At 37.9% G+C, this 27,256-nt stretch overlaps 1 protein-coding gene across 1 annotated transcript in view; it reads left to right on the top strand.

Moving 5' to 3' along the window:
• LOC139689614 (trace amine-associated receptor 8b) overlaps positions 1 to 27,256 on the top strand; it is a 399,431-nt gene that overhangs the window by 34,333 nt on the left and 337,842 nt on the right. The window contains exon 3 of the mRNA XM_071586785.1: positions 20,561 to 20,689. Within this exon, the coding sequence (XP_071442886.1) occupies positions 20,561 to 20,689 (129 nt within the window). The remainder of the gene's footprint in view (positions 1 to 20,560; positions 20,690 to 27,256) is intronic.

A 27,256-nucleotide genomic window follows, 5' to 3' on the forward strand; every position in this document is an offset into this window, starting at 1 on the left:
ATATTAAATTTATCTCGGAGAGATTTTTTGCCATATTTGAATAAATGAAATCCAATCTGGTGCTATATATTCAAGAAGTTTATTTACTTAGCCGTTTATAATTGGTGTTATATAATTGGCAGCATTTCTATTTTTTATAGACGGTCCTACTCCAACAGTCCAAACAATGAAATAAGTCAATTTAACAGTGAAATACAATGCACTGGTTATCGCATCGATTTATTTTCTATTTATCAGTTATCCTTCGTTGACCGATAGATTCCATGAAATTAGTGAATAGGTATAATGAAAAGACTAACTTAAAGCTTTAACGGTCGCATGGCTATCAGGACCTCTTTTGACCACTGCCATACTAAACAGTTTTGGCCATCCATTAGCACAGAATTGCTTTCATCCAAAAATATTGCGCGCGACTGAAGTGCCACAATATGATTCCCGTGGAGAATGATCAAAAACTCATTACCGCACTGCATTTACGGTGGAAAAATGCACATAACCCATCCGTGACGTTTGCAACGAGAGATTTTTTTTTTCATATCGCCTCCACGATAAATATTCCGATACTCGAAAAAAAAAACTGCCTCCTCCCGCACGAAACCCCACGCCATAAAATTTGGCCTTCCTCCCTAATACTTGATTTAAATCCCCAAAACCCTAGAATATCGAGTTTCCGTCCCGAATTCCATTCCATAATCCTTTATTATGCTCCTCCTTCTCCCCTCTCGGCTCCTCTCAACCTCACTAATCTCCCTCGTGGGTGTGCGTGAGAGAGTGTGGGGTTTGTCAAAGGCGTGGGGGGGGGGAGGGGGGTTCCGTGCGGGAGAGAGTGCAGGGATTGATAATTCGCTCGGCGCATCCCCCCTTATGATTATCGCGACTCAGCCGGTGCGTTCGTGAGCCTCTCCATATCTGTCACGCGTCCTCTCCCCTTCTTCCTCTCCATATTTATCCTCTCTCTTCTCTTCCTGTCCACTCCTCTCTTTCAAATTCTCTTCCCATGGCAATCGAGTCCCTGTCCTCCCACGCCCCTCGAGAGGCTCTATCGTTTAGTCTATGATTCATTTCCCTCTTCTTCAACAACCTCCTCGCCCCCCCCCAATCCCAATCTCACCCCACCTCGCCCACTCCACCCTCATCCTTTCCTCCCATCGTCGCCCGTAAGCGGCTGAAGTGCGGTCTCCCAGCAATATATGTATGCGCGCTTTCCTTTTGAATAATGCATTGGCCCGCAATATTTTTCCACCGCGCGGTTCGTAATGAATTTTGGCGCAATGAAAGGGGAAATGCGCCGCTTTGGCAAGGATTCGATTTTGACGTGGCCGCACTAATTTGTTGCTGCAAACGACTTCATTGGTCGAAAGAAGTGACACAGAAGCATGATAATCAGGTTTACATGACATCAATCAATTTCCGAAAAGTGGTATTTCAACGATATTGAGGGTTTCTCTGAAGGAAAATTAGGTTGTTTACGTGCTTTTACAGCAATAGTTTCTGCTAAGAATGTGCAGTAAATTGTACATCAGTATGGCAAAATGAAAAGTATAGATGATTTCCCAAATAATATGTATTTACTCCCAGCTGAGGAATTTTCTGATGTCAGTATTACGGATTCAAGCTTATTTTTGACCCATAAAGTGTATTAATCTGAGGGAAATGTGGTATTCAGGCCAATATATCGTAGGTATATATTAATTTGTTCGTCATACCACCATTCCAAGTAAAATAGCGCCGTGACATCATGCCAGTTATACCGTCAAGGTAAGGAATGATTGTCAATTTAAGCATTGTACATTTTACTGAAGAGTAGATACTTCGAAATGTTACTAGTAAGACCAATATGAATCCCAGTTATTTTGACGGCATTAAATATCCACGTTAGTTTTGCATATTTAATTCTATACTTCTCATCAATTTGGCACACATCTCACTCCATCGCTTTAACCCTCGAAAACCAAGGACATTACTTCGAAATTTTAATAATTTTCCCGTAATATTTCCGTGGGTTGCAATCCTTCGGGATGTAAAAAAATTTTTTCACATGCCTGGCAATAGTAGCGGAAAGAAGATTACTTGTGGCGAACAAGAAACTCGTTTTTTATTCTTGAACATCCCATAAGAAGTCGTGCGAGATTTATTTCTCCCCGTAGTTCGTCCTTTAAAGGTTTTGGCAATTGAAAATATAAGATTTTTCTTTCCAATTCAGTTACGTAATTCTCATTTGCACATGGAATTTATAAAGTTACCCGTAATATAACATCCACTTTATTATTTTCCATTAAGTTTCATCAATTATTAACAAATTTGAAGTCAGTTTATATGGTAAATTCCGAATAGATATCATAGAAATTATTTCTATTTCAAGCCTTCGACGCAAAAATGAAACTTTGATATTTGCTCAAATATCAAGCCGGAAATTATGTTTCTGAATTGACTTAATCAATCTTTAAGTGCTAAATTATTTATGCTACCTATGAGTTCCAAGGGGCTCTCATGGTCTGGTCGATATCACCATCTTTCCCTCAATGAAATTAAAAATAAAACAGTAATTTGGAAATGCCCTCTGATTAAAAAACAATATTGGGGTTCAGTGCCCGTGAAGGAGAACGTTCCAATTGGGAAATGTAATTCCGGTCACAGTTCGCGTTTTTAAGTTAATATTTAAAGAGTTGTGGATTTGTTTGTTAGTGAAAATCGTATTTTTAATTTAATTTTTAATAAATATGGCGATACAATTGAAGATAGACTGTTAAATGCACGTGTCTCAAATCATTGTTTCCTGCCATAATTCAAACCAGTGTACTCACTCTAATTGAGAAAACTGTGTGCTAATTTAATTGCATGAAAGGTTTAGGAGGGATAAAAATTTCTTTACTTTGTAGGAAAACATTATTCAGTTGATTAAATATCTTCTTTTCTGAAACAAAATAATAAATCTCCTTTTCAGGTAAATGTTGGCTTTCGCGTATTGTTTCGACCTAGCGCTTACTATATAGTTATAATGATATCCAATGCACGTCTTGCTTTTTCATAGTTTTCAAATAGGTTCCTGGTAACGAAAAATTCTTTTCCTAGGAATCGACTTCTTCAGATCACTCTCTGTGACCAAAGATGCTAAATTTACTTCATTTAGGTATTGGTCGCAAAAATCTTAAGAGAAAGCTACAGTTGGAGTGTCTCCTATGAATGGCTTCGTTTCCTCTTTTATGACCTTCTAGAGACGTCCGACTTCGGAGAAAATTGGAGAGGATTCCAAAGGTGTGAAATGGTCATAGGAGAATGGATGGAAAGATTCGCGAATCCTCCTCGTGGGGTGAGACCTTATGACTTGCGTTCTTCTCAGTATGTACCTGTTCTGTGTCCAAATCACGTTGCTTAGCGGTGAGCACCACGCTTTTATTGAGGGTGCGATGATATAATCACATCCTACGTTCCATAATGCCTTTCACTTTAGCTTTTAAGGCACATATCGTTATTACATCTTGAACTCCCAACAACTTCTGCCTAGAATTTATGCTCTTTATTCCTCATACACATTATTGCTAGGAACCTGAGATATTTTCATAACGTAATTTACCGTGGTCGTCAACTGTAGTCACAACCAGATTTTACCCCTCACCCTCCATCTCCATTGGCGCATTATTCAGTGTTTTCTTGACATCCACGTCAGCACATGGAACTGCTGACTGTTGCAAGTGGTTCGGCCGATGCAAGTGCTCCTCTTTCTTAAAATTTTGGTGTAAGTGGGTTAAGCTGTTTGTGGATCATGCGATTTTGAAGGCGCTTTTGTAATATTTGTGCTCCTTCATTATGTATTCTACATCACTAAGAGTGCTTCCCCGCATTATAACTCCAACGATCAGGCTAATCGGCAACATGATATGCAACAAGATGCCACTTCAGGGCTTCCGTCCACTTCGTCTGGCCTTCCAGTTTTGATGTCACTGCTTTATTGCAACTCCCATCCTTTTTTCGGTCGTCATTAGAGAGAGGTCGCTTGTGGTTGGGCTTACAGAAATTTCTGGGTACAATTTTTAACATCGTTTCGGGAGGATTAATCGGCCCCCCGGGGTCATAAGATTAAAATGAAAAATCAGAATAAATACATTCTGTAGGATTGTTTTAGCTTCAAAGATACGGACACCGAAATCACTCCGCATTCTCAATCATGGTTTTATTAAAATTAAAATCTTTACCTGAAGTGAACTCGAGATGGAGACATGAATTGGGTATACATAACTCAAGTTATTGGGTGCAAATACATTGATCTCCATATATTTAAGCTTATTAGAACTTACGAAGTTATATGAAGTTATTATCTTTGGCTCAGGTGCAAATATTTTTAAGCATATATGGCGTTGAGACATTAAATTTCCAAATTGTTCGTTGCTTGTCTTCCTAAAGAAAACAAATATGATAGGTACACAGATTTTAATGTGATTATTTTCATGAAATTACGCAAAAGCACGCCTAATGAATAAGACTGGGATACCTTTCTCCATCACTCTCCGTTTTCATCATTGAATCTTCGAAACTTTGAACTCCTGTTTCTCTCTAAATGTACATTCATCAAGCGTTAACTTATAATTATTGTTTTTCACATGATTCAAATCAATAAATTCGGCATATTCGGAGCGCGGTTAAGATTTCAAGCCTGGTCCTTACGAACCAGGAAGGTATTGGTAGCATTTTCATGTCAAAATCGAAGCCCACACCAAGCAAAGCCCACCCCATCCATCCCAACCCCACTTCGTGCGACATAATCTTTACCCCATGAACTCGACTCATTTTAGGCTCCCTCCCATCGTACCATTAGGGATTTTGGAGGAGGGGTTGTGGCGGGAGTGCTAAGGGAGAGGTTGCGAAGCTCGGATGGAGTTATCTAGCGAAGGACAACGACACCCTCCCCCGGCTTTAAAAGGCATTAAAGGGGAGAAGGGTTGGGGAGTGATAGGGGGTGGCCGAGGGGTTTCCCTCCTCCGGTAGGGGGTGGTTCTCAATCGGATCCAACCGCCGCCGTCTTCGTCGGGGGTGGAATGAGACCTGGGAGCCAAGGGGGATGAGTGAGATGCGTTATAAATTGGTCAGATGGGAGGATGGCACGGGAATCCCTTGCTTAAAAGTCCATTTCAGCACCTATCACCCAATCAGGGGAAAAGGAAAGGATTGCCGGCCGCCGAGAAGGGCGGAGGAGGGGGAGGGTCTGAGGAAGGTGAGGGTGGGAGTGCGAGCGGCGATGAAGTAGGGATTAAGAGGGTTCGGGAGGGTAGGCGGGGGGATTGGGTTTCCAAGGAGAGGAGAAAACGGAATGGAGGAGGAGGGGGCTAGTAAAGGATCCTGGATGATCACGGGGAGAAGTCGGAAGATCAGAGATGAGGGCAGGCAAGATTGGGTGGATACATTACTGACATTAGTATGAGGTCATCCGTACGCCACGGTCAAAAATTTAAGAGAACTTAGATGGGTTCGGTGGGAGAGCTTATGAACAGGAATTGAATGCGTATAGAAAAATACGGGGAGAGACCGGTATCACTGGACCAGGTATACATTCTAAAGCAGGTTTTCTACCATTTTATCAAGAAGATCTAAATTCTAATTTGAGGACGTCCGAGAAATTTTACGAGAACCCTGCGAATCTCTTGATGACGTAATGAACAGAGCTTTCCTACATTTTCGGAATATTTGAAATTAAACTTTAATTTTAAGATTGCAGTTCAACTCCTTCGTATTGGCTCATGATATTTTAAAATGTTCGTTCTTGAAGTATTTTTTAGGAAACCGTACATGTATGGTTTTTATATAAATACCCAAAGGTGAAATTGAGGAAATCTGTCTGCAAGTATATAATATCCTTCAAATATGTTTTAAAAGTAGTTTTCTTTTCCGGAAAGATAGAATTTAGGCATTGACTGGTGCTGTAGTATTCTACTTCTATATTATTTGGAGTAGTCACCCTAGGCCTTTGGCTCTTTAAAAATTAATGCTACCTTATTAAAAACAGATTCATTGAAAGCAGTTTGTGATGTACATAGACATTAAAATTTAACTTAATTGAAACCGTTTATATAAATTACCAAGAAAAGAATGAGACAATTTTCGGGAAGCATCGGTGCATGTGGGGAAAATATATGAAATTAAAAATTTTACGATAGCATATTTCAATCAAAGCAATTTCTGCTGCTAATTCTGCTGCGCTAATTCGCTCTTCTGCGAAAGCTGCGCTTATTCGCTCGTTTATTTAAGGGAAAGAGGTATTTGAGGAAATGGAACTAAAGAACAAGATGGGAGACACAAGGGCGCCGGAGAGGACGGGAGAAGGAGAAAAATGAAGCACGGGAACGTATTTGACGAAAGAATAATAGCGAAGAAAACATTCATAAGTAAACTAGCGGAAGTGTAGGAGGTAATCGCTGGAGAGAAGACGATGGGTACGTGAGAGAAGAGATAAAGGTAAGCAGAGACACGGTAATTGCGGGATAGGTTTTAGAATAGACACTGGACGAAGGGTATGATTGGACGAAGGGAACACTGTGACCTAAGGTTTTCCATTTCCTCTGTTCTAATTGTATTTTATGAAAAACTCTTATCATTTAGGTCCTGATCAAATGGCATATAGCATATCCCTGTGTAATAGATGAATGCAAATAGTTGCTGCTTGTATTATTAGCATCAATTTTGCTCAAATTTATTTTGATTTATTGCTTCGATAGTGCTGATATAACGGTCGCTTTAGCCGTAAATTTACACCTATTTGTTTTTCCGTGTTTCACTTAGTTTCTTAATTTTACAATTTAATCGAGAAAGAGTTGTCAATGCAGGCTACGACAGGTTATCATTAACGGAGTATTTGAAGGTGATAATCCTCGCTATCGTGAATTTTAGAAGATGAAGAATTCTTTCGTCCCTCAGAGCGAAATCTGTTCTAGGCGAATTATTCCAGTATGCTACAAATTGCTGCTAGTGTAATATTTTTTTCCACACCACGTATACTTTTGCTATAACGGCTAACAAAGGAAGATTAATTTTTGTATTCTAATAGGAGTTTGATCCATGTGCACAGATGTTGAACATTTTTAAAAGAAAAATAGCGAGAGATCAATAATGGCTATCAAAGAAAATAACTTATTAAGTTTTAAGAAGTTTAGCAAGGGCATAAACATTATTGAATGAATATTAGTCTGTCATATGTCTGACAAGTTAGCAATGTGGACAATTAATGATTTCTAAGACGTTTTTATAGCTCTCACGTTATTTCGTCTTTAAGACATTGGAAATCACATATTATTTATACTATATTGGGTCGGTTGGATGTATTAAATCCTACTTTGTCTTAGGAATTCTATTCAAAAATGGGGTGCACTTTTTGAAAACCCTTGAGTGAAAGGAATATTTCGGAGCATAACTTATTCGAAACATAAATCTGCTTGTTTGATTATTGAGATATGTGGTAAAAATCTTGTACAGGACATTTTCAGGCAATTTTTATGTGCATTGGGGTCCAATATGATTGCATCCAATTTTCCGCACGATGTTTACGCAATTTGAAAAAGTTATACTTGCCTACTAAGACCTTACTTCAATTATTCAATGGTTCTCATTGGATGTACATTGAATGATTTTTAACGAACCTTTTTACTCAGCCCTCATTTCAAAAAAATAATAAACCTAAATAGTATGAATTACCATTCTTTCTGTCACATAAATTTTTCTATGATGGCGCATTATGACTGATGTTTGTGGTAAACATTTTGACATCCTATTTCAATAACGATATAAGGATATAATGGATTTGAATTTGAACATGAAATTCAAATCGAAACATCACCCGGTGAACTGGTAAATATATTGCAAAACTGATTTATTGATCTCTTTATGGAGACGTGGGGTGAGATTTAAGATTAAAACACTTTTTAGGTATTTGTTAACCTGATGGGTTTTCATTTTTTATCACCAATTTAATTAATCAGGATGTTTATTCAGAGGTACGCACAGATGTGAACGACATATGGAAAATCTGACTCTCAGATACCAATGAAAGTCAAAATTTTTGAGTGAAGGGAGCATCGAAAGGATTTACGTGGAATAAACGGGAAAAATAACGAATTACGTAAATCTGATTTGCTGCGATATCTTGTCTGTATACATTATGAATGATTATGCAATACTCAGATATAATTCGGCGGGTAAGCTAGGATTAAATTGAAAGCGCTTAATTTTGAATACCTGTGTACCCTGAAAATTTTCAATTGACATTTAGTTTTTAATCCAGTGATAGGGACATGAAGTAATAATACTGTTTTTCCACATTGTCATTCGACCTCTGTACCATACGTACTCCAAGGGTAAAAGCTGAGGTCGGGGGAAGGTTGAACATCCACCTTTCATTGCGTAGTTTGATTGAGTTATCACCTAATTTTCTGCTTTCTTATTCAATAAGTGTCAAATGAAATACAATACGCTAAAAACATGTTATTTTGGAACTCGGAAAATTTGCTTTGGCAATATCGCGAATTATTGGAAGGAGTAATTAATATTTAAAATTTTCTGCGGAAACAAAGTTCCCACATTTCATTTGAGTGGTCTTATATGTATTCGTAATATCCTAGACATCACGGGAAAACTCGAAGGCACTGTATACTAATACTCTTCTTTCGCAATTTCTCCGTAGCTTGAGAGACTCTCATCCTCGTCTCCCCAACAATTCTAAGAACAATAAATTATTTTTGCAACACTTTTAGAGAAATCCATGTTAATAATAGAAGTCATAATATTAGTCAATTTTTATTATGATGCTCGTGTTTCCCTCGCTGACAATAAATTGTTAATTGAGGAAATTAGCAGTTAAAATTTCTCAACATACAGATTTTTTGAGTTTTTTCTGTGATTAAATAATTTTTTATGTTCTAATGGAAACTTAATGGCCTTGCGGTTAAAACTTCGAGCGTGGAGCTCCTAATTTTCATAATATATGCTCTCAATTTGAATCACAATAGGTTCGACTTGAAAAACGAGGAACAATGAAAACATTTTTGTTAATTTATCGAAAGTTAAAATCGAAGTAGAAATATGTTTACCTACAGGAGGCCATATTTATGCATGCGGCGACTTACAACTTTCTAACAAGATGAATTTCCCTGGAAGCAAGAAGTTTGCATTAAGATTTATCGTATGTTCAAGCATTGGAAACTTCCTAAATTTATATTTGACATATAAGCTAAGGTATATGCCTGATAAAAGTTGAGTTTAAAGAAAAATAGCATTCGCTTCTAGGAAAAAGTGCTGGTTGACGTTGAATAATCGATTTACATCTATCATTTTGTTAATAAAATAGATCTCATGAATATGAATAATTACCATTCATACAGGCAACTGTAAATGGAATTAACTCTCCTACTTTCCCAGTTTTCATTCCCTAGTTTTATTTAAAAGTTATCTTCCTTAAATTGACTGCAGACATATATCATTAATTTATTTATTTTTCAACATCTTGAGTTTTCAGTTATTGAAGCTCTTCTCCATTGGTTTGTTAGTTTTCCACGTCTTCAACTTAGTCTGCCATTTCACGGTGCATCATAGCTTCAATGACGCATTTCACTCGTCGCAACGTGGATGCGTTCAGAGGTTCCCATATGTGTTAGAGTGTTCTGTAGTAATAAACAACCACTGTGGAAGTTTCTCACTGATAATTGTCTCTAGATAAAAGGAATTATTTATTGAATGTATGATGTTGTGTTCAAAGTGCCGGGGTTCCAAGTTGGAAGGTGTAAAGATGTTCCAAAGTGGAAGTCTCGTATATAGTTGAGACGCCGTTTGGACATATATTCCAGCGCCGTAGTACCTGTGTTCCTCTTTCTTCCCCCGTAATGTATTGCCATTGTATTTTTTTTTAAGCGCTGCGCGATTTTTGTCTTTCCTTATTCTGTCTGTGTCCCTTAGTTTATTGATGTTTTCATGTCTTGTCATGTGTCAGTCTGTAGCCGGAAAGGAAGTTGTGATTGCTGCGCTAAAATTTTGGTTGAAAATGGAGCATTACGGACTTAATTGGCACTAAGGAGTTGACTTGGGCTGTCATAATTTATTGAATTGTCTTTTGTGCAAGAAGAGGGTCATTTTTCCCTATTACCTTTCACACTATGATGGAAATCAAGATCTACAATGGGTTATAGTGCAATGGTGATTACGATTTCAGGAAAAAAACTATTGTTTCAGTCAGTTAAAATGAGGCTTGATAATGCATACATATATTTTAATCTTTACTGCAATCAATATGGAAGATAACCATGATTAATTATTTCTCCCCACATATTAGCAAGTTAATAATATTTCTCTTCGATTCATTTGGACTACGTTCTCTGACTTTTAATGCGTTCATAGAATACCCGACACCTCGGGATCAAGGGGGGATTCGTGGTGATGGAAATATGACTTCAAGAAGTTTGGGGGCTTCCTACCCTGTTGATTCATCTTGGTGGACGGCGGTTTCGCCGGAATTTCAGTCGGAATCTTCATGTTCTAAGAATTTAAACCCTAAGATGCCGACTCGGTTTCTGCAGAACCGTTGTCAACCAAGATTATTTATCAATGCGGAATGATCCAGAAAGTCTTGGAGTCGCTGGGTTGAAGAATATTTTTGAATTAGTTCTGGATGAATTTGTGCAGATTCTCCCAAGCAAGAAGGAAAGCAAACGCTAAATTTCATGATGTAACCACCATGATATTCCGATTCTGGTTCTTTGAAAATGTTTGGAATACCTGAGATAACACTACTTATTTCACTTGGTTACCGAGGAGTAATTACTCCTCGGCAATGATTCTATGGGAAATTTGCGGGTCAAAACGACAGACTTATGGCATTTGTAAATAAAATTAAATGAAATTTATCATTTGCTTTTAATTATTTGTTTTTCAAATATACGTGTATTAACGAATCTTTACCAATAATTTAAAAAAAATATCTAAATGACTCTATCTTTTTGTTTTATTCCTGCATTTTATTACGGCGCCCTACATATTCATTACCTAAAAATTGAAGTTTTGCGTAAGAATAATTGATTTTGGCTGATGCTTGAAAAAGATTGTTGATTCCAAACTTTTAGGGCTAAGTAAACAGTTGAACTTATATTCTTGCCGTAAGATTATTTTTCGACAAAATCCAATTTATAATAAGCCTTCTAGGCTGGTTTGCTCAATTAATACCCCCATTGTGATTCCTGTCGTTAACGAGATCAGGTAACTTATGAAAACTCCTTTGTCGTACTTGCTTCAAGAGATATTCACCCTGAGGCACCACTGCGTGTGTTTAAAGTTGAGGATTTCTCTTTTCCAGAAGCATGAATGTGAAAAGCTTCCAACTTACCGTGGGGACGGAAATCTCGTGTTTGAGGGCATTGAAATTACGAGCATAATTATATGCTTTTAACGATTATCTTTCGTTTCTTCATGTTTGAAATTGATTATGTAATTTTTCGGCTGTAAGTTGATTGAAAGTATTGATTGATATATGGAATGCTTCTGTCATGATTAATATTTATACTTCCTTCAACTCTTTTACGTACGTTTTAGTTTACGTATATATTTCTGTAATGGACTGATATCAATTCAAGAAAAGGTAGTCATGTATTGAAGAAACATCATGAAAATCCAATACGACCTCAGATGCCACCAGTTTCCCGACTAATCTCTATGATTGGCGAAAGCCAACTTGCATTCCACAGCCGGTTATTTACACCTCGTGACCTTTAAAACTTCGTTCTTCACTAAACGGTTTCCCTGAAAGATTTACTGGCTTAAATTATGCCAGGTCAAGATGTCTTGACGTTTAAAGGGGAATATCTCGCGAGAGAGACATATTTCGGAACGATGTTTCGTTTTCTCTTCAATTTTTGTAACACGACCTTATTTTACCTCTGAAATCGCGTCGCCCCGGAAGGCGTGGAGGTTTCCCAACGAGAAAGTCGACACCCCTTTAGCCTCTCCCGCGTTCTTCCGTTCCTTGTCGTCCCCCCACTCGTTCGCCGCTTTCCCTCCTCGCCACCCCACCTCCATAGATGGCTCTACCTTTCCGAGTGGATTCCCTCTCTCCGCGGGGTGATGCAGAGAGGGAGGGAACGTGCGAATTTGAGAAGGGGGGCAGGGGAGGAACGATGAGCAGTAGTGGTCTCTCTCTTACCTTTAGGCGGGGCGCTCTCCGAATTCCGGGCCGAAAATTCACGCCGCGCTCCACTCTTCGCCGCCAAAGGCGGGTCTCCGTCTCTGCCGCTCGACCGCCGCCGGGCGTTCCCTCCCCGCACCTCTGACCGCTGCGTCCCGCTTTAAGTCCGCCTGATGTCCATCCGGCCGTGATCGGTGCTCGCACGTACGCCACGGAGGAATTTTTTCGTTTAATTCGTACTCGCAGGGCGGGAAAGAGTGAGGGGCAAGCAAGGAACGACGGTGGTGCAGTTCCCCAATTTGCGTGTATCGGAACGAGTGCAATTAGCGAAGGGATGGAGGTTGTTTGGGGGGGGGGGTTAGGAGGGGTGTTTACGTGGTTAGGGTGGATCGAAAGATATTTTTTTAATCCAAAAATGATGCTGGCCGACCAAAAAGTTGCTGTTTTCGGGGTAAAAGCAGCTGTCGGGGAGGGAGTCGGGCGGTGAACAACGGAACGCAAATAGGACCATCTCTCGGGCGGCACTTAAAATTCCCGGGGCTCATTACTGGAAAGCGGCTGCGCTTGAATCTGACACGGTTCCCCCACCATTTTGGAGTCTCTTCCGAAATGCATTGTCAGCGAGATTAGGAATCCTAAAAATAGCGCTCGGGTGAACGTATCCCCGTATGCGTATGTAAAGATGAAGGGACTCTTCGGTCAAAACTTTTACCAATATTACCCTTGATTTACAGAAAAGTGGAGCACTTTGCTTGAGATTTTTAGGAAAGAGATAACTTCGATATTCAATAAATTTTTACACCTTGCGAAATTCGTCGTGCGTGAAAGAGAAATTAAAAATGCAAAAAAATCGTAGGGACACTGTTTAAATAAATAAAATTCAGTAATTAATAATAATGTGATATCAACTGATCGATAGCTTGTCTAAGTGGGAAATCATTCAGGCTTAAATTAAGTTTTATTGAGAAAATAAATTTGTTTCTTTCATTAGCGGTTGCTAGTTCGTTTACCCAAAGCACTGCACTTTAATTCTTATGTAATGCTTAATTCATAACTATTGTGATCTTGGATTAATTAAAATTAATGAGATATCGATTTCAATCGATTAGGTACGTTTGTTTCTTATGTTACTAGGAAAATTAAATTTTAATCTTTTTATTCTAAACGAGGTAATTTCTTTTAAGTAGATTAACTCACTCAGAGGTTCGCCTAAATGATAACAATACGTAATTCGTCTTTCTTTGGGCGTGGTTGAGATTGTGGCAGTCCCTCCTTTCATTTAACCAATCGTCAAGTACAGTCAATATAAATGTAATTACATTTGAGTGACAAATAATATAAAAAAGAACTAGACGATGACAATAGATTTACAAAGAATATCCGTGAGTACAAAGAGTGTAGAAATATATGCAACATTGCGGGAAAAAACGTAAGGAATTAGGCTTTTATCCTTGACGACAAAAACCCACAACAGGAAAACACCCAAGCATAAAGGGGAGTCTGAAAAACCTACGAAAATCTGCATATAGATAATGCTTAATTAATAGTTTACTAAATTAAAAGAAATATTAAATAAAACAAATAAAGCTATGCATGAAAAGAAAAGAAACAAAAGTAAAACTGATATACTCATATAAATGTGGAGAAAAATTAATTGAAACAAAATTACTGATTGATAATACAGAAGTAAGAAATATTTCAGAGAAAAATGAAAGAATAACATTACTACAGCACGAGGGTGTGAAGGTTTCAAGGGTGTGAAGAAGCAGGAAACATCACCAGAAACGTATCAACGGAACGCTTTTTTTAATATAGTCGAGTTTTTTTAAATCTATGAAGTATATAACACGTGGTTTACTAATGCCCTAGCATGCCATGATTATTCTGGATTTTTTTAACGTCGTACTGCTGAAAAATTATTATGTTATGAATGGACTTTGTATTTTAATTTTTTAGCACATTATTTCCATGACGAGCTCTATAATTACTAGTTAAAAAACAAAACCAATCCGCCCCTTTATTCCTTTATTAGTACTCATAAAATAGCTACGTTGTGATTTCGCTTACTGTACTCAATTTTCACGAAATAAAATGCTCTTTGTACGTTTTTACTGATTTTTTAAATTATTCAAGTGGTTACGATTTATTTGGTATTGGAGTGTTCGGAGACATCATGTCAGTTGTGTAGATTAAGAAATATTTTGTCCCGCTGTCTCAGCGGGAACAAATGCTATCGCCTCAACTGGACTTCGCGATGAGATGCTTAGCTAGAAGCAGGAGATTGCCCTCCGTACTCGAAGGCATATTGATGACTTCCCTCTTGCGGTGAATTATGATTACACCTCCCTGATGTTGTTTTCGTGGCGTGGTTTATCAGTAGTATTTAAATCATATTAGTGTAGTATTTAAAACCTCATATTTTTATGGTACCATAATGCCTAAATAATGGCGAAAACATAAACCAAACTTTTTATGAAATGATTTTCTGTTATTAATTTTCAATGCGCATCTTCGTAAATGCAGGTAAATTTCTCAGGATTTCATCAAGAATTATTGCCTTTTTATTGCACTGATCGCTTGCATAATTTAAAATTGCATCATGCCTGGTGGAAAGCATTTGTTAAAGACAGTGACGATCGATAATGAAATATTTAATCATTTGCACTTACATTTTAAAATTCCACCCTGGTTTTATCAATGCAAGAGGCGACCTCCAATTTAGGTCTTCTAAAATCTAAGTAAGATGGTTTCTCTACCGTAATCGGGATTTTTATTGAGGTGAGATAAAATTTGGAAAAAGTTTTATTGATCAACTATCTAATTAATGATATTTATAATTCAGGAGAAAAATGGTGAAATAATTAACTCAATCATTATTGTCGTTGTGATTGCATTGGGGAAACAAGGTAATATCAGAAAAAACCTATAAAACAACATCTTATTATTCTTGAAAACCTGGAAAGAAACCTGGCATTGTAAACTATCAACGAGGAGTTGTTGGGTACCCTGTATAAACAAGCTCACCTGATGTCAAACCAGAAAAGGTAATGGGTTGACCTTGTAATTGCCGTATTACAGAAAAAAAAACTGTACCACCTGAAGAGAACTATATCTCCATCTCTTCAGTTAGTCTAGAAATTAGATAAATAATCCTCCAAAGCAAACTCATATTCTTTATTTCTTTGTTTTCTATTCTATATATGCTGCGTGCTCTTGGAATTCCCGAGAGATTCCTGTATATTATTTGTTAAATAGTTATCAGATTATCAGCATTATGTATTGAATTGAAATATAGCTAACGCTGGCAGAAATTTTATTATTGACAGGTAGAATTAACCAGGCGCACCTTACTATTCCAAGCAATTCCCTGCGCTACTTTCAACCAAACTATAGTGGCAGCTATAGTCATAAAAGATGAAAAATCATCAATTTTGCGCTTATTAGAGCCCATATTTACTCTGGATGGCATCAAAATTGGTGTTTAATTTGGAAATATCATCTGCAAGCGACTTTTAGGGGAACACCACCTCGAAGGTTATTTGTTTTGTGTTAAGCCTTTCAATGACTAGTATTATATAGTCTAGGTATCAGCCATCGCGTACATTGATTTCTAATCATAGTTTACGGGCGCTTTACAAAATACTACAATTACCTTTTCGAAAGATTTTTAAATTTGGAATTTCAATTTAAAATAGAATTAGTTTCCATCCTTGCCATATTTTTATTTTCAAAAGACTTGTGCAGTATTTTTATTTAACTGATGTTCAAGCAAGAATTAAAGCAAAATGTTGAAAAATCACGTGGCTATTTTAAAACTTATCCATTGTTTCTCAGTTCCATATCAAATAATGCTAAACCGTTATATGGAATATTGAAAGATGTTACTTTGAAGGGTTACCGAAAAAGCAGTATTTATTACTCCGAAGAAAAATAAAAACTATCTTCTAAAAGACAGGATTCATTGAGATTTTATGACTCGAAGTGTTTCATGCAGTTGCTATAGTCAAAACTGAGTCATGCACTCACATTCATTGTCACCTAAGAAAAATACCTCACCGTGTGTTCAGTCGAAGTTAACTTTCTGCACTCTATTGTCATATTTCATCAGCTGAGGGTTAGTTCCTCTTAAATCGGTATCTCATTGCTTTCAAAATATTCATTTACATAAGTTAGTGAAAAATTTATACATTAATGCCATAGAATGCACTCGATAGTTCTTGTGGGCACGCGCATTTGTGTGTTACCATATTCAGTGAAAAATGTTCTCAAACAGAGGAACTTTCCGAACGGGTTGGGTTCATAAACATGCGCCCATTGCTTATTACGGATTCGATTGTCATATAGAATATAATGAGATATTTTTAGAGAGAAAAGAATACTGAAATTAAGGTTGAACCGTTTCATAGTCTAGACTATTTTACCATACTGGCAATATTTTAAATAAAACACTCTCTAAACTGTTTTATCCATAATGAATGATACATGGGTGAATAAAGGCAAATAACAAACTCAAAACTCCCTTGGTTTTCCACAATAATTTTAATTTAATACAATAACGTTTCGTTTGGGCATCATCAAGTCAATGGTCTAATAGACGCGATACGATTAGGTCAGGGTATTAAAGACAATCTGTTGATGTTGCATCGCAACAAAATCCGAGTCGTACAAAATTAAAAAGTATCGTGTAAAACCAAATGAGTATTGTGCTTATTTAATACGAAGTAATGCCACCATATGATTATAATTTAAATGGAAAATTACTAAAATTGTAGTTGACTAAACATCCAATGTCTACGATTTGGTAGCATCAACTTGAAACACTTTTAAAGCATACGCATATTTTGTGTTCGGTAACTCTCTGGGAAGAGGGTAATATTTTCCAACTTTATGCCACTTTAATTCGCTCGTGGCCGTCGCCGTATCTTGGAAATCTGATTACGACTGCAATTACATAATTCAAAGTGGCTGTTAGTTATGTGAGTGGCTAAACTTTCCACATCCTGAGGGATAATCTCTAATGGTAGCTACGGAGTCTAGCTGTATTAAGAAAGGCTCAAGCTGGATCTTTACGAACCATTTGATATATTAGATCCTTTTCTCAAATACTTCAAAAGGGCGAACTCATTCCTTCACCAACTTGCAGGATTTTGACGCTTCTTCCTTAACTGCTAATGAGCCTTCTGTGGTGTTTAATCACTGATTACAAATATGCAGATGGAGACGCTTGATAGTTGAATCCCCAGAGTGATAACGGAAAGATGGAACACCTAAGGTTGGGCATTGCAAAGGGAAAGTAGAAAGGAAATTGCCCTAAGTTATCTTAAAAATATTTTTCAATCAATATAAACTTGATGGATCCCTTGGCACCTTTTGTTATTAGTTGGCTAATGCCGACGCCGATTTTCTCTCCACACCCTTCCTCATTTCCTATAATATTCTACCCCTATCAGATTACCCACCTATCTCTTCTGGCGCAAATTACCTCTGCTGTCGGTCGCCTCTCCTAATAAGTATAGCTAGAAACTTAATTTTAAACAATATTCGGTTTAAATCCCAGTCATTGAAGGTGATCTCTACTTGAAGTGCTTTCCCCGCAACATATCCGGACCGACTCAAATACAGCAAGAAGTCTAATTGGCTAAAGATATCAGTGCAAGTCCACGGTTTTCTCCTGAGGGCATGGTCTCCCTTTTTTATCCTCCTGAGGGTGTGATACCTGAAATGGAGACTGCAGCGTAAGCACTAATGAAGTGTAGATTGTGCTATTCTTCGGTATTTACAATGACGCTCCACAAACTGAATACACAAGTCTCTCATGGTGCTACTATTATTATTATTAAAAATACACATGTGCTTATAGACATTGTCACGTGGCACACAAGTCCCAAATAATCGCAAAAGATAATAGATAAAATCAGACTTCCAAACACAAATCTCTTTAACAAAACAAGCGAATCCCCATCCCATTTACAACCATTAATCAGCAAGAAAAAAAGATGAATTAAAAAAATTAAGCTATTATATATAATACAATACACCACACATCAATCAAATTATTACATATATACCTTACATATATTCTTAAAAGTAAACACTCTGTTATGAAAGGGCTCGAATATTTTTGCAGGTAAGGTGTTCCAATCAACAATTGTTCTATTTAGAAAAGAAAATTTTTTTTTATTTGTTCTCTGTGCCCGGCATTTTACCTTAAATTTGTGATCATTTCTGCCTATAAAATTTGGGTTCCCCGCCTCTTTCCTAAGATCTGCCCAAGCTTTCTCCCCCTTCAGAATTCGGAACATTCCACAAAGTCTGCTTACTTTCCTTCTAGTTTCTAGAGGTTCCCAGCCCAGCGTTTCCAGCATGTCAGACACACTCTCCATCCTCCTATGCTTCCCCAGTACATATCGGGCAGCCTTTCTTTGCACCTTTTCCAGTTTTTTAATATGACCTTCTTCATCTTACACATCTTCATCTTACACATCTTGTCTTGGAGTCACTCTTGAACACACATGAACTTCCAGAGCAACATCTTTAAAATCTTTCCGCAAGTCCGTAGGAGATAATATGTTCTTTCGGATCTCCTTCCCTCCCGTCACCTGAGATGTAGGATATAAGATAAGGTCCACACGATTTTTGTGCCCGCCATCGCTTATGCTACTCGGGTGGAGACGAACATCGGCGTCTGAAAGGCCGCAATCGGATTATTAAAAGGCTTAAGCCGGGAAAAGAAGACGGATCTCCCTGAGGACTAATTTAAGAATTCCACTCATCCTCTTCCTCATTCAAGAGAGTCTACGTCATTTCTTGAAAACCTGTTAAACCCCTCCCGACGACTTGATGCGCACCATTAGATCCAACACAGTTGTGCATTCCTTCAACTTTCGTGCAAGTTCGAAATGCTCTTCGGGAGTCACTCTTGAACACACATGAACTTCCAGAGCAACATCTTTAAAATCTTTCCGAAAGTCCGTGGGAGATAATATGTTCTTTCGGATCTCCTTCCCTCCCGTCACCTGAGATGTAGGATATAAGAGAAGGTATATATTCCGGAATTCAAGAGGTTTTGAAGTCAATGGCTCCGCGTGACAGGGTTGTGTAAAACCATGGGAGAAGACACGCGATAGGGGAGAGGGGAAATGTTCCAAACGAAGCACTCGCCGCGCTTGATATATAGGAAACTTTGAGATAAAAGTGTAAACCTCAATGAAATGACCAAGTAATAGTCGTCATATTTAGTATTTATTGAGTCACGTGGGAGTGAATAGATAAAAAATCACCTTCTTTCATCGTTAAATCCACTTACCAAAGGCTGGACTTTCATCTTCCGTTGCGGCTGACAAGTATGTTGTCAATAAAAACAGTTGTTCATATGAACACATTGATGCTTAATTATTTAATTTTTTTCACTCTAATCCTTAAGTGTGTATTTCAATGAAATAAAGACCTAGGGGTAAGCATGGGCATTTGGAACAACGGGCGTGACATCCAAATATTCCGAGTTACGTCCGAACTTGTGGCTTTTTGGGGTTCCAAAACCCCACCCCACGGATTCCGAAAAAACTACCTTTTTTATGTCTCGTAGATGAAAAATTCAAGGAAATACCTTTGCGCTTATATCGAATCTTTATAGAAAAAAAATAATGCCATTTATAGCGAAGAACATTAATATTTTAAGCAATCGGTGTTCTTTTCATGATTAAGTTGGCCCTTAAGTGCTATTCGTTGTACTTACTTTGTGCGCATATGGATACTTATTTTTTTGTGGTTACTTTTTACGCTGTAACAGATTTATTTTTCACCAGGCGACTAGCCTTAATTACTTAAATGATATATGTAGAAGACATGCATTATATCGACCATACGTGAATGTGCCATAGCATATCATTTCTTGCAAGCCATTCTTCAGAAAACCAAAGCGCTTAATAATAGCATAATAATAATCAAAATATAAGTACACTTTTAATGGTGGGAGAGGAGTTTCATCAAATTTAAATATTTTCTGAACCTTTGCGAACGTGTAATAAGAGAAACTGGATAGAAGTCTGGGGACCATCTCTACAGTCTTTGTGAATTGCGAGAGACAGAATATCCCTACAGGAATAAGGGAAAGTGGGTCTCCACTTTCGCTCAGGCAATAAAGCATCCATAAGATATACGGTAGAGTTTTTTCCTTTCCAAGGAGGAAATGGGCGAACCGATTACGATAAAAATAAGGTTTCCTCAAATAGCTTCAGGTAAAACTTCAACAAAAGCCTACGTGATGTTTTGGGTGGGTATTAGGTATTACACTGATGAGAAAAGTATGCAAGACCACTAACAAACAGATTTAATAACTCTAGACTTTCTCATCTCCTAGTGACTCGCAGTGTAAGTACTTTGTTTTAAGAGATCATTTTCTTCCTTTTTTAGGCATTGCTTCGGGGTGCATTGAGTCAACAGAGTGCCGTGATCCTAATTTGCATGGCCATCGATCGCTACATGTGCATGCTCCACCCGGCCCGCTATCATCGCCACTCGAGCAAGAAGGTCAGTCTGCCAGTCAGTATCATCCATATCATTTCTCTCTTCTCTCCACTTCGATTAACTCGGACTCCGCACTTTCCCCGGGAAGTGCGAGATTCCGTTTTTGTGTGCCTGTTTGTTAGTTGATGTACCCACAGCCCGTCTCCTTTATTCATGTTTGTTTCCCCATCCCTCTGTAGAACCCAGATTAAACCCGCCACCGTATTTTTTTTGTGCTCGAGGTGATTAAATCGTGGACCTTCTCACTTCAATGGAAGGTAATCAAGCGCATTGTGTTGAATTCAAGTCGCAAGCCAGTCTATTTGATGTAGAATAAGACTTTATGGACAAAAAATATTATGAATTGACTTACTAAATGTGCTAAGACTACTATTATTCACTCAGGTTAATCAGTGTCAGTATTTATAACTATTGAAAATAAATATACAAACAATTATATTAACTATGCATTTTGGGTTGTCTGCCTGTAATAATAAAGATAATTCAATTTTACTTACACTGCAAAAATAATGGCACAATTCCAAAACATAAAGAGGTGGCTGGCATTTACCGTCAACGTAATCATAGTAGAAGAGTCTACATACCTTATTGGCAAAATTACCTAGAGGGAAAATTTTTCCTGGCTCCGTATCAAAATGTTTTGTTAACTTATGAAGCGATTTCAATGATTTCCTTTATCAATGCCATTGCTTTGGCCTCTTAAACGATAGGTCTATTAATGTAGCTTAGTTTTCAATCTAGGATAAAGTAATATAGATTGCATACATCTCCATTAGCCGGTAATGATTCTGTTGAGTCAACATTAAGCCTATCGATGTAGCGTTATTATATTCTACTAAAATCGAGTGCGTTTATAAGTTGCATTTAAGTCTTGGATAACATCATTAAGCGTCCGAAAACTTTTTTTTCATTGATTAAGCTAGAAATTTACCCCGTTTTCTTTTCCCCAAGCGTCAAAAACACAAATGGCTAAGACGTATCTGGTAACGAAATCGATTACATCAATGGAGATTAATCCATGCATTCATTATATGCCTCTTTAATTAATATATAAGTTACTAATCTATGAATGCGACTTGCTAATGTTCCATTTGAGTGTGAGCGAAACACCTCATTTAAATTGAAACCCGCATGCTGTTTATTTACATGCATGCAATAATCCTCTTGAGATAAAAAATATTCTTGCATCATTAAATGAAACCCTGCTAGACTTTACATGGTAAATAGTTTTTAGTATAAATATAATATATGTTGTTTTTAATTTCATATTTGTATTTTTAAATTACTGCTGTCACTAATGAGTCAAATTTTCTTAGAATTTATACTGCCATTAGGGGCGATGTGTCAAGGGGTGTCGATGCAGGGGGAAACATCATGAATGACAGGAATGGTTATCGGAGGAGTCACAAAAATTGGGTTGCGTTTTCCGGTAAACGATACATGAGAAAGGTTAGCCAATAATTAGCCCATAGCGTGTATTTAAAGCCACTTTCAGCGAATTAAACTGCCTGTAAATACTCTCTGCAATTTCGAGAGCAAATTGATTTGATTCCCACAGTAAACACTCACTCAAGGTTTCATTGAGAGGTGTTATTAAGTTTTAATTTCCATTTATAGATATTAGAGTTTCTGAATTACAGGAGTTTTAAGTTACCAGTAATTCTTCCCGTTTCATATGGAACGCCGTATATCACCCTCAGATTGATCCAGTGGATGGCAATGACGTACTTTCAGGGCTGTGGGTTTGAGTCCCAGTTCCGCCGATGCTGACCAACCTGTGAAATCTATCTACATGACCATTTTTAGGCTTTTTGGAAAGCTCAGATTAAATTTTGTCGCAGGTCGAGTGAATAAATGCTTTCTGAATGTCAGAATTAGTAAGAGAGTGAAAGAACCTATTAAAATGAAACAAATTGATTTCTCCTGCTTTAACGTAGCTGATATTCTGTTGAGCTAATATTCCATTTTAGTCACGTCATAACATATGCAAACTTACATCCCTGCACGTAGCGAATGATAAATTCTCTTCTATAGTGTCCATTTATTAATGTAAGGGAAAGAAACATTCATTCGCATGATTATGGCAGCTAGAAGGATCCATGAATGTAAAATACCAGCTTAAATGCATGCCGGGATGTCAGAAATGTACCACGGAGTGGCGCCCGACCGTCTTCCTCGGGGGTGAGGGCCATTTGAATTTATAAAACCAACCTTTCGTTGTCGTGATCAGGACACACGCATGCATAGCCTTTTTAAGTGTCTCGTCTAAGGAGGCTCAAAGTTATTCCGACAGTTCTCTCCTACGTCGCGTCTGACGGACGTTTTAATCTTCTCCATCTCCGTTGGAGGAATCCTTCCAACTCCATCCCGACTAGAGACACCTGTATTGGCATAAAAAAAGACATCACGACAAGAAGCGTGAGCGTTTCAACGGAGGCGTCGTTCTTTCTTCTAACGTAGAAAGAGAGTGGAGTACCATAGTCGGTGGAGTCAATGCTTGTCAAGTCAATACTTGTCAACTCAATGCTTGGAGAATATTGGATGGATTCCCTCCAGTTTCCTTGGGAAGTCGGAGGGTAGATTAATGTACTTCTAACAATATTATCTTCATCTGTCGTTAAATTTATATTTATCAGAAATTATAACCTTTATTATATAAGTTAGAGGACGTTATCATTGCTTAATTCACACAACTTTTAGTAAAAAATGATTATTTTATATCCGAAATATTATTAAAAGAAGCCAGTGCGTTGACATCTGGCTATAACTGAATATGGCTCATTAATTCAACCTCTTGCCAGAGGGTTTCAGTAGGATTGTCTCTTCCGAGGGAAAAATACCTGGAAACATCTCAAATTGGAGAAATTCAAAGAATACCGGTAATCCCCAATTTTCATTCCCGTAATTCCTATGTATCAGAAAACTTCGGAGTATACATTCATATTTTTTATTCTAAGCTTCAGTATTATTCCTAAAGTCCTAAGAGACTCATTAGTTTTAACCCTTCCACCATTTTCAGTATACCGATGCAATTAAGAACAGCTAGGTTTCAAAAAATGGTTTAAAATATTGAGTCATATGCGCGAAGTCAAAGGTATTTGAAAAATAGTATTTAAGAATCTGTAAACCTCTATCTTGTTTCTTGAAGATGACGTGACTCATGTATATGTTCCGAAATGCTAGTTTTAAATTAAATGCTGATTAAAAGTAGTCCCTAAAAATAACTGTAAGGAAAATGTAAAAATATTGTTTTCAGATAAAACCATAATTTTTTTCCATCGACCCGAACCGCATTTACCGAATTGTGATTTTTTCCATTTATTACTATTTTTTCAGTGAAAAATCATAATATTGGTTAAGTACTAGTTTTTACTAATTTCAGATATTCCTGTCAATTATATTATCTACCGCTTATTATTTAAATTGAGCAAAAAAGGTAAGTAATTGAAATAATGGCATTTAAATTAGTTTATTTTTCATTATTGTATTTGTATCTTTTTCTGTTAATGGGTGCTGACTGGACGACTATCCGGTGTTTTGTGGGCGTGAAAAAAAAGAGTAACGTTGTGTTTGTCGCAAAATATCAGCGATCACATTTTATCATCTTGCCATTCACGGGTTTTTTATTCCACCGTTCAAAAACGTGCCGAAAACGCACCACTATTCCTTTTTATATCCTCTGTTTCAGAGCCGTCGAACGGTTATGTGAAATGATTCGTTTCGACGTTTCGTAATCAAGTTTTATATCTGATTTCACACCCCCATCCTTCCTTTCCTTTCCTTCACATTCCACAAAATCATACGAGCAGCGGATATTTGCGTATACGTCTTCTGAGAACAACGATGTTACGTACTTCCACTATGAAATTTATATCTCTTCCAAAGGGTCGAGCCATAAGCTTTTTGAAAGCGAATAGGGTACCGTAAAGCGAATTAAGGATGATTACGACGCACTCATATTTTGCCTCCAGCCCAAATACGTTCGACTGGCTATGCACGGGATATCAAAGGAGTTGTTTCTTCGATTTCGGAGGAAATTTTTCATTTACATTTTTTCGCCGAAAGGTGGTTCAATATCTCCGCACTTGTACTCCAGGTATTTTTTTCATTTTTTCTTCGCCACACTTTTATGAGGAAAATTTCGCCGGAATGCGATGAGATGGTGGAGCTCTCCTTCAATAGCCGTGCCGGATTTCCTCATCCCGCAGAAACCCACTTGGCCGAGATTCGCCACCCCAGATCTGATTTCTGTTGTCCTTCCGCAACAGACAGAGAAAACTGGAGTCAAATACCAAATTATTTGTTTTGAGCACACGAGATCCTCTGTCCAGCCGTGATGGCTGCTTACTTGTGGACCTATTCGTATTTTCTTTTCCATTCGGCGTGGATGGGGATCAGAGGGGGGGATGGAGGGGGGCCTCGGATCCCCATTGTCAGCCCCTTTCTTCAGTAGAGATATATCTACTCCACAACGCACTCTACCTCCCAACGCTCCCTCCAACCTAGAAGTATTCCATCCCAACCCCTTCCTCGCCTCCACTCGACTCTCCCCTTCCCCGAATGGAACTCTTTTTTTTCTTTTTATTTGCCCATTTTGTCTCTCGCCCTTCACCTCGAGATGTCCTCCAAATGAAATTGGTTCGCCGTGCCTTGCCATCTAAAAGACGAGGAAATAGGTTGAGTAGGAGCAGGTGGGGCGTGTAGGGGTACCGGAGATGGGGGCGGGGATGAGACAGAGCTGACGGGAGATTAAATGGGGTGGCGCCCGGAAGAGGAAGGATAGTCCGGGGAAGGGGTTCGAATCCGGAGGTGGCAAGCGCAGGAGAAAGAGTAGGTGTCGAGAGGACCGGGGAAGGGAGGGTTCAAAGGGGATGTGGTGCGGAGGAGTGGGGCACTTCAATCTATTTGCCGGGGATAGGTCCTTCTTCTATCCGCGTGTGCCCAGACGCGGAAGCCCGGACGATGGGACGCAGGTTGACTTAGTGGTAGACAAGAAGGGGACTTCCGAAGATCAAGAAGGCAAGGAATTGTGGGAAAGAAGGTATTCACGAGAGAGCAAAACAATTATGGAGCGACTGAAACCATCAGCCGAAATTATGAACTTTTCATTTGCCTTCCTCAAAATTTTGAAAATGCAGTTCGAATTTCGTTTATTTTCCAGTATGCCATGGCATCGCGTATCATGATAATCAAGTCATGAGGATCTCAGTTAATATGCATTAATCTAAGTGCATGAATTACTTGAATGTTCAATCCGTGTCTTCTGAGTTCCTAATCTCTCGTGTTCATTCTAACCATGCCATTAATAGTGCGTATCATCCCCTACAGAAAATACGTTTGAGGAAAATGACCATTATTTCGAATTATTGGCATATAGTATAAGAGCTTCCACGAGTACAAGTAAATGTGATTTTGAAATTGAATTTCCTAAAACGATGTTTTCAAACTAGTTTACCCACAGTTTTAGGAATGATGATAATATTTGAATTATTTTTCCAGTTCATATTATGTCCGCAATTAAAGGCAAGAAATTCCGACAAAAATGGACCAGATCGTGTGTGAGAGAGAGTGCAGTCAAACAACCTATGACAAGGAATTACAAGAAACTGCGGGAGATGCCGCAAGAGTAACTTTTAACGGGAAATTGATTGAATATCCAACATTTTGGAAGGCCAGTAATTGCGAATTATAAGTGTGTGGCGTATTATTTGAGTTAGAAGCGTTGATATTTCATCAGAAGTTTAATGTATGGCATGGTATGGCTTAGATAAGTACTCGGTAAACTTGACAAGAAAATGCACGAATAGAAGTTTGAGAATAAAAACTGCAGTAAAGTCCCAGTATAGTTATAGTTCTTTATCACACATTAAAACTTTACGTAAATAAAGTAATATGGAACTTAAGTTCTCACGGTGCTAACGATTATAATTTTTGTGAAATTTTTTTATAATTGTTTGTTCATGACGTGACCTACAGCCATCATGATTGAGTATGACTATGATGCTTAAGAAGCTGCATATACTGGAAACCAACATTAATCATTATCTGCTATTATAATGTACCATTATTGGGACTTTTTATAGACCTTGTTTGTTTTGATTAACCATATAGCTTGTGAATATTATATTTTGTTAACCAATAAATTACTCAAAGGAAAGGAACGAGAGATTGAATTGAAATCGATGGACTAAAGCTAATTATTGTCTCGTCGTGTCCCATCGATAATTATTGCCATTTGTGTGAAACGGTGACTTCTCATCAAAGGGAAGACTTGGGTACATTATCTGAAGCACTTGATGCTTTTAAAAAAATGAGCACATAAAGGTGAGAGAGGAGGAAGCGTGGGGGTTGGGAAAAATTTGGATTCATCTCAAGCATGGAAATGGGAAATTCACCTCAAGAGGTCTGGAAGTTATTTCCTGGAACTGGATATCTCCTATCCTACTCAGGCAATGAAGAACGAATGACCTGTTTGAAATTAAAAAAGGCATATAAATTAAAAGAAGCTATCATTCTATATCTTTATTTTACCTATTAAAGTGCAATTTTGCCCTCGGGAATTGGAAATGGTTTTTATGTGAA

The sequence above is a fragment of the Hetaerina americana genome, unplaced genomic scaffold (genome assembly GCF_022747635.1).
Source record: "Hetaerina americana unplaced genomic scaffold, ioHetAmer1.1.p SCAF_26, whole genome shotgun sequence".
NCBI lineage: Eukaryota > Metazoa > Arthropoda > Insecta > Odonata > Calopterygidae > Hetaerina > Hetaerina americana.